Genomic DNA, 13,402 nt, shown 5'->3' on the forward strand with positions numbered 1-13,402 from the left:
CAGATTGAAATTATTTTGCTGTACGTTGGTCAATTATGCTTCCGACCAAGGGGTGGTAACCATGGAAGTGTGTACAAAAGCTAATCAGCATCTTACCTGCTGTGATTTGAAAATGTATAAATATATAAGTATATCAAATATGTTAACATTTTTACCGGTAGCTGGAAGCTTAGAAATTTTGGCTGAAATTCTGACTATATTGTGCTCCACATTTAGAATAACTGCTACTGACAAGTGTAATTCATCCTTAGCATGACATTTACAGAAACCGCCCTGTTCACCCAAACGTGGTCAACACGTTAGCCCATTGTTGAGCACACACATAAAACAAATGTCACTAGCTAATGTGCCAAAGCTCTGTACACACACACAGAGTAATCACTTCTGTGCACACTTTAGCATGTTGGCTAATATGCCCACATAAAGACTGATGTGAAGGCCTTTTTAGCCTGACCCCCTTTTGTTCTGGGAAATAAAAACCCGACAAAGGGATCTTTTCAAAGAAGGAGATTTATGGTAAATGATATTTAATCTACAAAAAAAAAAAAATCCCACTGCTGCTGTAATAAAGAAGCAGAGTCCGGGATCAAAACGCTAGTAAGCTCATTTACAGATTACAAAAATGGCACACAAGCATCGTGTACACACGCCAAAGCTGCTGCATGAGGGTGAAAACACACACACGCTCACACAGATACACACACACATATACACACACACTCAGGGTTTTACTTTGAGGGCTGCAAGATGATTGGAAAGAAGTGCAAACCAAGCTCAGAAGAAAGTTGGCAGCTTTGAATCACACTGGTAATACAAGAGTACAACAAAGCCATCAATTTGAAATTCTCGTTTTTCACCCTGAGACCCAAGCTAATGTTATTTAATTACACCCGATATAAATGAGGTTTAATTTAACAGTGGCAGACAACCCTAACACAACAGGCCCACAATCAATTTCTTTGCATGTGTTAGTCAGAAGAACATCACGAAAGAGAAAATTAACCGACGCGCGTCTTCAAACAGAACACAACCTTCACAGTCTCACTTCGGTAAACATCCCTGCCATAAAGATTTAATGGAAAGAAAGCAACATGTTAAGCCTGTCACGCACCAGGAGGCTAGTATTGCACATTTTTCCTGATTTCATGTCTTTAAATGTCTCTTGGCTGCCTGTTTCTGTGTCTTTCTGTTCACCAAAATCCAACAAGTGTCTCTAAGCTGTCATTCAAACAAGAGAAGCAACACCTCAAATTGACGCCCACACTTGGCAGCACTCTGAGGACCAAGATCGTCTCCCCTAAAGCTTTTTCTGAGGCAAACAAGACAGTGAGAAAAAAGCATCTGCAGGTAAAAAACGTCAAGTCTGGACACCCACAGACAGATCAGTTAGAGTTAGAGTTGACTTAGTACGTGTGACAGGCAGTTCCCGTACAGCCTTCTTTGGCCCTCTCGCAAGAGGCAAACTGTGCCGATGATATGTGGAGGAAAGCAAGATCGGAAATTAAAAACGGCAAAATCTTATTATATTTTGACGGGAACTGTTTAGTTGATATGTTCTATCAGCTGCTGCTGCCCATGGCCAGAAAAGAGTGAAGTTTCCTGTTTTTGGCTGTGTTTAGAGCTGGGCGTAGATTCAATATCACTGTTTGTCTTCTTCCAACAGAATCGTATTGTGAATGAAAAAATGACAGAAGGATCATTTCAAAAAATGTTGAGAACAAAAACTAGTGCTGATAAAAAGACAGTACTGAACCTTTGGAAATTATTTAATTTTACTTTTAAGGGAGTTTTTAACCAATTTTAGGGTTGTTTAAATCTTGAGATAGATCTGATGTGTTGGGCGTTTGGCTGAACAAAGCACATTACACATCACTGTATATTAGCATTTATTTATGGTGATTAACACACCTCTGACCATTTAACATGACGCTTCATACATGTTAGCAGATATCAATGTCAGAATATTTTCTTAGAATTGGCTGGATATTTTTTCTGTTGGCCCTGGTTAAACCCGAGGTGAGCAAAAGGTGTATTTGATTTACAGGGAACTGTCTGATGAAAACCGTTCAGCCACGTTAATCCCAGGTAGATCGAACAATATGCCGCACTCTTAACAGCATATCACCCTACTTGGGGAAGGGGAAAGTGTGTCGCATATCCCAGCTACGCTCTTGTTGTGTTCGTATGCATCAGTGAGGGTGATGCTGGAGGGCTGAGATGCAGACTGAGGCTGCAGCTTGTTCATGTCCCTCGGGGCCTGGTGGTTACCTCAGCTGTGGTATTTATAGTGCACACATTCCCAGGTGTACAGAGTAAACATAGCTGACACTGTCAGGTACCACACCGACCAGGGAAGGAAGCTAACGTTTCCATCTGCCTCGTGCTTACCGAATTATTTATCAGCTCACTAAAACACAAGCCATTGCTTCTAAACTCAGCTTCATTAGGTGTCAAAGAGGAAATAGACTCTCCTAATGAGCCCATTTTATAGACTTTTATTTTCACCCTCTGGAGCTCATTCATATTGAATCAAGCCAATTAACAGTCATAAGACTGGATTAAAATGTTTTATTGCGTTTTAGTGAGACATGATTTGTCTGTGCTCCTAATCAAAAAGTTTCACATATATCAATATGGCAGATGTAACTGCAGAGTGATTTCCCCTAATGTGACTGTATTGAGCAGCTAAATTCTCATTACACCAAACATGACAGTTACAAATTTTGTTGAAGATCCCCGATATGTTTCAGCAGCAGTGATAGATCAGTGTTTCCTTAGTGCAGGAAGATAGAAGATGCTAATAAATTTTAGCTACGGTCAGCCTTCCTATCATTTTTTACGCTGAAGTCCATGCTAATAATTAATTTCGTTCCCTCAAATGAATTGGTTTAATCGCTGTGCTATATAGTTTTGCACATACATTTTGAGCCCACATTAACAAAACTTCCATTTTCACTGAATTTTTCAGACTACACTCTTAAGTTAGGCTTTATTGCATGAATTTATAAAACATAAACACTTAAAGACTTAAAATAACCCCAGCAAAACAAATTGTGACTTTGTATCTCATCATACATGTGCTATTGGCACAAGATTGCGGATAAAAGAAATAAAATCATGCTGACAGGTAATGACAAAGCTCTTACCTTGGTGGCTGTGTGATGTCATCATTGACAGGTCGGTCAGATGGGCGCCCACACAGTACAACAGGCTCGGTGTGGGTATTGCGGAGCAGATGCCTGTGTGTTTGTGTGAGTGCAGATGTGTTTTACAGGGCGGCAATCAGGAGGCTGCTGCCCTGCCAAAACTGTGGCTGTCTGGGAGTGCTGTGTTTGAATGCTGTGTTTGTGTATGTGTTCAGGCTGATCCAACACTCAGGACAGTCCCTCAAGAATCCCTCAAGGCTGGATACAGAAAGCAAGCGTCCAGCAGTAGCAGCCAATCCCCATGAGGCTTGTGATTTGGCCACTCCAATCAGAGGGGCAGCGCAGTCTCTAGCGTCAACCTGCCAGAGAGGATAAGAGGAATCATAACACTTCTTTTTCTAGAAAATAAGATTTTAAATTCTAATGTAGTGACACCGGTCTGAAGGTTTGAGGGTTTCATTTAAAAAATATTTTCTTTGCATGCAGCAATGTCTACAGGTTTTACATCTGTGTACAAAACACTAAATAATGGGGGAGACAATTTTTCTTTCCCTTGCTTTAGAGAGCTCTGAGTTTTAACTGAACTTTTAAAGTTGTATCTATCTCCAATCAGTTACTTATACATTTTAAACACAAGCCAACCAGAAGCATGCAACTGAGGATTGTTTGCTTGAATATTTCCTTAATGTTTTTTGTCTAAATAGTATCTGAAAAAAATACGAGCACCTTGGAAAATATATTTATAGGTCTTGTTTTGTCAAATAATCAGAATAGGACCAACAACACAAATATACTTGTTTTACTATGATCTTTAAACTATATGCAGAGAATTTTTGACATTTTCTTCTGATAAAGGTTTAAGTGATTCATTCTTCATCGTAGTTAATTATTTAATTGATGTGTTTAGTTGTCATAGATTACTGCAACATTAGATAAGTAAAATATGACTTTTTAACCGACATGTCTGACATATCTACACTGTACTACTAGTATAAGTAGCTTACCGAGAGGTGAAGGGTCACTTAGCAATTTCTGACCCTTGACTAAATCAATTTCCCATACTCCTAATGTTGTCTGACAACAAACAGAAAAGCAAAGTATTTATATGGAAACACTTGTAATTTTGTGCTATGTTTAAAGGAAAAATACACAAACATAAACTATAAGAATTGTCTTTTAACACTGGTCAGAGTGGATGCACATCACCTGTGTTTGTGACACTCAAAACAAGTGTTCATTTTTAACCAAATACGTTACCCTGCTTCTTTAAATGTAGCCAGAGTGTTGATTATTATACTACTGCAGCAACAACCTAGGAAAAAAAATGCTTGCCCATAGTCTGGAGCCTGTCTGAGGTGCTTTAAGATTAATTATACATAGCCCGTTTTTTAAATGAGACTCAATTTTCTTTTCTTTGTTTTGAATTTAACCGATTGATATTTTTGTTGTTTCTGGAAATAAATCATTGTGCTTTTCTTTGTTGCTGGAGAGTAGCTTAAACTCAAGCAGGACTGTCAGGTGTAATCATGGCTCCCACCCGTAGCATTAAGTCACCCTTACCACCTCAAATAGAAGGGGTAACTGCCCCAGGGCAAAACGGGTGCGGGGTGGGGTGAAGGTATGGGAGTAACATACGCGTTTACAACATTGCGTGTGTATGTGTGTGTTGCCAGTTTCTGAGGTCCCCAGTAGCTGGATGGGTATGTGTGTCTTTGTGTGTGTGTGTGCGCATTTAGGGGGTGGGTCTCAAGACAAGAGGTCCAGACAGTGCAGCTGCAGGACAAATTGCCCCTAAAAAAGTCGGTCACTGCACAGCGCAGGCACACTTGTGCTTTGTGTTGGAAAAGCAAGGCGAGGAGGGGCGAGGGCAAATTTCTGTGTCACAGGGAGTAGCTCACACTCCAGGGGGGGCATCATGCAACACCATTCTCCCAGGGCATCTCATCTGTCTCGGGAGGGGTGTTTGCATGTGTGTGCGTGTGTATGAGTGTGTGTGTCCTAAGCCATTGTCCCTTAAAAGAGCTTGCTTGATGTGGGGTGACAGATTTAGGGAGGCAAGCCCTGCATCCCAAAGTGAGGAAATAAAAACAAAAACCTGGAAAATTTGTGAAAGTTACAGTTTTGACAGAAATATACATCCACACTGGCCCAGAATATCTGCATTTCTTATAAGAAAAGCATCAAATAACACGGAATGTGAACATTACAAGTATTCATTATGACACCAGCTAGCGAAAGCTGCGTTTCTATCCCAGCACTCCAATCCAAACTCAAACTCTCTAACACATCTAACGAAAAACATGCCATTTCCGATTAATTCTGATTAATATCTCTTGCTGCTAAACTATTTCATGCGCTGATCAACACTTTGAAACGGCTATAATGCGCAGCTTTGATGATGTTTGATAAGCCCCAACACTCCGTACGCCCCCATTCACAAAAAAAAAAAGATTGACGCATGCAGAGACTTACCACCGCCCATCCCGATCCATTCACACACACTCAAACACACACTTATGCAGGCCTGTACCTACAATATACACATTGTTTCTCGCCGGTAACACAGATTGAGAGAAATGAATCCATGTGCGTGTTGCGTTAAAACCTACGACTCGGTCACGCACTAAAAATAGCTCAGCAACAATCGGCATAACAAACATCGCCTGTCCATTCCCTCCTCAACGCTCACACACTTCCCGCCCGCCACACAGCAATAAATCGCATGGAAAGTGTTTCACTCCTACCAGATTCAGATACGGTTCGGGCTCCGCAGCAGCCGCTAAAAACAACCGGGAAGCCGAAACCGACGTGGAGCGAGCTGGAAACTTCAGCCGGACATTGTTTTGATGAATCCCGCCTGCATCGCATCCCTGCCTGAACATTCACATCAAAGCGGCGACGCTCGGCTCCACATTCATCCAGCGGGGACACAAGCACACGAACAGCTCACCTACACGGGCCAGGAGGAGGCCAGTCGTCCCAACATGTGTCCCACGGGGCTCTTATTTCTCTCCCATGTTAGACTCTGGGGTTTTTCTCAGCGCAGGGAGGGGAGGGGGGGGGACGAAAAAATTCATCTGCTGACAGATTCCGCCATACTGGATTTTTGTTACAGCCTCAGCGTCACATGGAGCGCCCCTGCATTTACCAGAGGCGGGGTTTGCCTGATGGAAATGTGATAAAGTCTACGGCGCGCGCGCGCGCGCGCGTGTGTGTAGGACGGGTTGGATGAAAGGTTGAGATTATGACTGTCAATAATGAGGAAAAAGTCTCGGGGCGTGTCCTCTATTATCAGAAATATTACTCTAATGTTTCAGCACGCGCTTCCGTTTCTAATATGGTCATTACTTTGTTTTAAATAACTTTATGGTTTTTTGTCTCCTGTATAATCCTTATGGCCTTATGCATGTTTGCGAACATTTTCATGTTCTTCATTTTTACTTTACCCTGATTTCTTGTATTTGTTTCATCCAAAACACATAATACAAATTATGTTCTCCATATCTATGACGTTGTCATTATGTTTTATACCACCCTTTAGTGTCATTACCATTAATAACCTCATACACTAATAATGAGTCTGTCTGACTGCGTTAGTATTGAGTTACTACAATAACCGTGTCAGGTGCATGTAACTTAGTGGTTTATACCCTAATCACAGCTTATAATATCTTTGCTTTGCTGTCATTAGATTAGTAGTTGGCCTGTGTGCAGTAAAACCTTTGGCAGCTGCTTTAACTTTACAATTAAAGCTGTGTATTGTTGATAAATTGCTACAAAGTTTTGCAGTAATATAGCATGAATGCACATATGTTATGACTTAAGCCCCAGCAATATGACTTTCATTGTGTTGCAGTTTAGTGACCCTCTAAAATGTACCACTGGTTGCTATAGTTGCTTATGAGGAACCAAACAGCCGTTATGGATTTAAGTCCACATTAAGGGGAAGTGAGAGAAAGGATACCAATGCCACTGACAAAATGTTTATGTCATTTATGACGGTATTTTCCAGATTTTATATCGCGCAGATTTGCAGCGATAGAAATCAGTTTGTTGCCTGGGATCTATGTTGCACTAACCCTCCTTTCAGGATTGAGCACTTTCTAGTAGCAGCAAAATGCAACAAATGTTTTTATCCGATTCTCGCTCATTACAACGAGAAACGCCTTCCCCGCTGCCTTCTTTCCATTACTTTCTATTTGATTTAGCATATCAGCAGCCACCCACAGGCAAACAGCCCCACCACTGCTTGGTTTAGCTGACTTGATTACTGTAATATGCTAACCAGTTTCTGCACAGGCTGTATCTGCAGGCAGAGACAGTGTTATTATTCACCCAGTGCATGTAGACTACACAGCTCTGCTATGAGTTAAGTCTGCTCTCAGTGGTCTCTCTCATACCCCCGGGCTCCTTTGAAGGCTCAGAGAAGTTCACTGAAAAAATTTGGAAGGATTAGACTTTGGCCTCGAATGAACCGGACAAACACCAGGAGAAGAAACGGCCGAAACATAATCGAACATCATCACTTCTGAGATATGTGTCACCCAGCTTTGACAAATAGCATTACACTGTAACTGTCGTAAATATAGCATAAGCATAAACTTTGCTTCAATTGTTTTTTTAAAGACACACCTACTGTGCCAATATGTCAAAGGTCAAAGTTTATTTTAGAGCTTCCTTACTTTTTTGTCTGCTCTGCTAGATAAACTCATCACATTTTCATCGTTTATCATGTGCAAGTTGTGTTCATTGGAACTGACTGTTAATCACCGCTGAGCATATATAAGTAAGTTATGTTGCAACAATGTTTTCACATAGGCTTTCTGTTGTTGCTTAGGTTGGATTGATAACTATTTACTTTAGTGCTCTTTTTAAAACATTCAACCATTTTACTTTCAGCTGATGTCATGGGAATTCATCAGAGTTTCGAAAGTTTTCTACAAGAATCTCTAAAGAAAACCCAGGGTGATGAGGCCTCCGGTTTGATTAATGCCGCGCGGAGAGAGGAAGGAAACAACGAGCTCATTTGCACTGCATCCTTACTACAATCTTCCTTTTATGCCGCCATGTAAGCCGAACATGTCACGCTGAACTAACTACCGTGTAACGACAGAGAAAGCTGTTCATATATTCCAGGTGTTCATCTCGTGTTGGTTACTGCCTTAGGCCTCAGCTGACTCAGTGACAGAACGGCAACAGTAACCTTCCCACTTGAAACCAATCTAATGGAGACCTGAGCATTTTATTTAGCTATTCCAATAGGTTATAAACACTATATTTAACTAACAACAGAATTAAGTCCTTCCCCATTTCGGCTATTTTAACTGTTGAATTATTACCCTACCGTTAGCTACCAAACAAGAGCTATTTAAAACATTTGCCGACTATCTGAAACATTTATTTTAAGCTGACTACTTAAACCGTCAGACCTACTTTTAGCTCAACTACCTAATGTTAAGATTTTATTTTTCCCAGTTAGTTGAGCTACTCCACAACTTTTTTCATCAGTTTATTCCCTTTTTTGTATTAATTCATAGTGCAGAGAACATTACCAACTTTTCACGTACCGTCTACAGGGACAGTAGAGGCCATGGTCCACCAGCAATTCCTCATCCTGCTCAAGGGCACTTCAGCAGTGCAGGTGCTTAACTGCTTGCCAGGGCCCTGACCTTCCTGCCCTGTCACTATCACCCCTTTCATTATCTTTCTTTATCATTTTAACATGGTCTACGCTTTGTGCTGAAACTGCGGCCACTTGCATTTATTAATCAAGGTCGGACCTCTATTAAAGTACAAGGGAGGCCCGCTGGGACAGCCGTATCCATAGCAACAGAGGATTATAATTTCTGTGGATGAGCCAGGGAGCATCAGTTACATAAGGCAGTCGGTCTTGGAGGCATCACTGATGTTGCTGTGCTTGAGTAATCTCTTTTGGGCTTCAACCTCAGAACAGTATGACTGCATACCTTCTTCTTGTGTGTATGATGTATTTGAACACAAACATAAGTAACTTGTGTAAGAGGTCATGGGCTCCCTTTCTAATCCCTCTATTATTACTGAACCGCTCGAACACAGCATTTATTCTTGATGGTTCCAGGTTGGATTATGGTTTGATTAATGTTTTTGAGGACCTGAACAACTTATCTGTGCCTTACAAATATTTACCTCCTGGAAATGTCTCTTATAGAGCCATAACCAAAGCCAACTAAATGGATATCGCTCATAAATGTGCATACATTACGATAAATAGAAATGTTAACTGCGATTAAAATATATTTAGAATTGCTTGCTGATAAATTGCAATTTACACATTCCCTTCACCACATTTATTAACATATATGTCACTGTATAAAAGAACAGTTTATACTTGGGCTTTCAGGAAGCATAAATTGCCCTTAGACATCTGCATCTGTATTGTTTGTCTATGGGCTTTTGCTGACGCAGACATGCATAAAACACTGAAAAGTGTGTATACACTTGTGTGTGACTGAGTGTGTCCAGAGCAGTGATGTCAAAGCAGGGATTAGATTGGCTTATATTGCCCAGAGCAGCACATTTGCAATTCAGTGAACATCACACTCAGGTTGCCAAATCGCTGATTAGGTTAGTTTAACTATTTTGCATCTAGGGGAGAAGCCATCACCTCCTTCTCCTTCAGTTTTATATTCATGGTGGGTAGCTATAAATCCTCTTATTTGGAGCATGATGCCTTCAAAAGCCTCTGAGCCAAAGTACCTTACATGGCTCTGGCTAAAAACACATATTCTGAGTAATGATGTTCCAAAAATACATCATGTTTTTGGCCAGAGGCTGGAAGAGGTTCAGCAATCAGGCTAAAAAGTCAACAGGCGAGCTTGTAGGGCCTGCAAAAAACTACTGCTCTGCTACCACAGCAGACACATCACACACAAGCTGTGGACCAGACCACTTGCAATACACACACAACTGGCTGTTAGTGGTTTGTGAAGGGAAGCAGTCGTCTCACCCAAGACTATCCCACATGAGTCAGATGCAACATGCAGACAAAGCAGGCAGACCTCAGCATCATAAAGGAGGTTTGCTTTGCTAGCAAGAAAGAAAACACTTCCAAACATATCACAGCGCGCTGACAGCATGTGATGAGAATGCGCAATAGCAGCCTGCAAAATATTGGGTGAATTAAGCACAATTCTTGTATGTTCCTTTGCTTTTATTTAACAAATGGGACGTAAAATCTTTCCAGGATGCCATGAAACTGGAGACTTTAAGAGAGAAAAGAGAGCAAAAATGAGCCATAAAGACTTCTTGTTAAAAAGAAGCAAGAGTCAAGGCTTCTTACAGTCGAGCCAGTTAGTCTAAAACTTTCCATCAAAGCGTCGCCGAGCTGCATGGAGTAATTACCTCTCACACAGCAACAGCTCCCAGGCCTTATTACTGATACTGTTTGTGTGTGCATGCATGTGTGTGAGTGTGTAAAGGTGCGTGGACTGCATAGGCACACACACACACACACACACACAAAGTGGATGAATATGCCTCAGTGTTGTGGTCAGACAAAGTGTGTTTTTCTACGTGTGTGTGCCTATAAAGTAACAGAACCCCAGGCCCTGCTTTTCCGACACAAACCAGCCTGCAGGCATGATAAAACGAGAAATGTTGTTATGACGGGTCGCTCCTGGTCTCTGATGACAGCAGCCCACCCAATGTGCTGTTACCAAAAAGGCCTAGGTAAAAATAGACCGATTCAAAAAACAAAAAGAAAAATATCTGTAGCACTCAAACTTTATGCTGAACAGTCCTCAGTTTGCTGCTTCGCCTGAAAGCATTTCATTTTAAATTCACGTCAATACGTTTATTGACGCTGCAAACACCTTTTTATGCTTCAAAATTTGGTGTTAAAGTCATGTATTTTCTCAAAAAATTGGGTGGAAAACCTCTCAGATCTTTGAATGAAGTAGCTAAAAATTCTCAGTTAGAGGATTTACAAACAAAACCACAACAAAAAAAAAAGCTTTGCATTGAAAATATTACTGAAGTACGACCGCATGTAAGTAATGTTACAGCGTTATAGTTGGTTAAAAATGTGCTTATGTAGTAGTTGAATGTTTCCCAACCTGGTTCCTCGTATCGCTGACATACGACTGGGTTGGTCGTGAGATGATTAGCTCTACACAACCGAGGCTGATGGGAATATCATTATCTGTACACATCCTCCAATCTCATCACAGGCTTTTAATTTAAGATCTTAATCTTGAAAGTTACAATTAGTGAGTGCAGCTCCCAAATAAATGTATAGTATTAAATAGAATAAAATGGAACTATTCAATTAAAACACACGTACCTCAACGTTTAGATGTATTTACTTGACTAAACATACAAACTTACTTTTTAATACTACTGATGCTCAATTATTTCACATTTAATTCAGACAAATTATGGGAAAGACAAACCAAAAAAACCCCAACAGGATGAAAAAAACCCTTTCCTCCTGTTTTATAGCATGTCGTCGTTCCTCAGAGGACTGCAGCACAAGTTCTCCAAGGTCAAACCAGCTTATGATCTCTGTTACATACACAGATTTTATTTATGAACCATATTGACTTAAGGAACTGCTAAGCCTGTAAGAATTTCCTAAGTCTGGATTTAATGGAGACTTTGAGTGTCTCGGGTGGGTCTGACAGGACTCCGACTGCTGTTTCAAAAGGTTTTTTTTTTTCTGGGGAAAACAGTGACTACTTGCCATGTTGTGGTTAAAAAACGAAATAATTGAATTATATGGGAAAATATCTTTTCTTTTGGACGGGTATTTGTAGCATCCATCAAAATCAACTGCACCCACTGTTGTAAAAATGTCTGAAAATATGATTCATATGCTCAAATTAATCCCACAGCGTTAGGGGCTTTTAACGTATGTGAATGGGAGCTGAATGAAGTCTTTTACTGGCACGGCAGCCCGAAAAAATGGTGAGCTGCAAAAACAGATTAGTAAAATAACGCAGCCTCGTAACTAATGTCATTTAAGTTCAACAAGCTCATTCAACGTTACTCATAATTGAACATGGAGTTTATAAATCTCTCACTCACTACAAATTTGAAATGTCTATAACATACACTCTTAATGTTTCCAGTATCTCACCACATCATGAGCTGGTTGTATTTTCCAGGGAAAGGCTTAATATTGAGGGCCCAGGCAGGCAGTAAAACTTTTTTGGCCATTTAGTCCATGTGCTCTGCCAGTAGCATATAGCGAAAGACATAAACCAAACCAAAAAAACCTGAAGTAGACAAACTGTGTTAAGTGTTCATAAAATAACTCTGGCCAGGAAATGTTTGAGAGCCGCTTTTAAAATAGACTACTCCTTCGCTTACAATGTTATATCTGTGGTTTAGTGAAGCCTAATGAATATATATACATAAATGTGAATGACTGTGTCTCTTGTTTTGAAATCATAAATTCATATTTTCTTGCACACAGAGGTCAAACGGGCTCAGAGATTCACTGGTCATTTAATATATTGCCCAAGGACACTTCAGCACAGTGGATTTCAACTGGTGGAAACATTTTTGTGCAGTTTGTTATCACTGCATGACATGATAATAAAAATAAACATGATAATAAGTTAGATTATGCAGCTGTCTACATAGTAATGTAATATACTATGTATATTATTACAGACTATATATACATAGTCTGTAATACTAAACTCCATAATACAGCCAATTTACTGCACAGTGTCATGTTGTTGAATCGACCAGGAACTAAAATACTTCGTGGAGTCGTGCTGAAGTGCATTAGACAGTATTTAATGGTTGGTTAATGGTTGGCCTATTTAAAATGAGTGAGGGGGTCAAAACATTAGAATCACTCATCTGAGAGTTTCAACTTCAAAAGTGAGAAATTAAAGCCTTGGAAATGTAGACTTTCTGGCAGAGATCCTGTGTTGGCTTGCATTAGATTGTAGGAGTATGTAAATGTTGTTGCTGATTGGTTCACGGTAACGTGTGGCTGTTTACTGCACTTAAATATTTAGTCACATATTGAAAATAAAAACAACATCATTGTTAAGACATGATAATCCTGTGCACAGCTGTGCACTTATCAATCCAAAGTATAAAACTGGCGCTGGAAAGTACCAAATATTAATAGCAAAAATTGCAGTGCACTCAACAGACACGTTTAAATGTCGACTTTATTAATATTTGCTCATGAATCAGCTTGTGAGCAACACTTTTTGCAAGGCCACTTTCTTCAGGCTCACTCACTGAGCCTCATTAAT

At 40.3% G+C, this 13,402-nt stretch overlaps 1 protein-coding gene across 4 annotated transcripts in view; it reads right to left on the reverse strand.

The window, feature by feature from the left end:
* Positions 1-6,250, reverse strand: part of LOC137125022 (histone deacetylase 4-like) — a 48,325-nt gene extending 42,075 nt beyond the window's left edge. For 2 of the 4 annotated variants that reach the window (XM_067499896.1, XM_067499892.1), the window contains exons 1-2: positions 5,891-6,236; positions 3,147-3,505 (exon numbers count right to left, since the gene is read on the reverse strand). In XM_067499896.1, coding sequence (XP_067355997.1) covers positions 3,147-3,171 — 25 coding nt within the window. In that variant the 5' untranslated portion in view covers positions 3,172-3,505; positions 5,891-6,236. Of the gene's footprint in view, positions 1-3,146; positions 3,506-5,890 lie in introns of all 4 variants that reach the window. The other 2 variants (XM_067499893.1, XM_067499895.1) reach the window with 2 other exon arrangements.
* Positions 6,251-13,402: the final 7,152 nt, after the last annotated feature.

The sequence above is a fragment of the Channa argus genome, chromosome 4 (assembly GCF_033026475.1).
Source record: "Channa argus isolate prfri chromosome 4, Channa argus male v1.0, whole genome shotgun sequence".
NCBI lineage: Eukaryota > Metazoa > Chordata > Actinopteri > Anabantiformes > Channidae > Channa > Channa argus.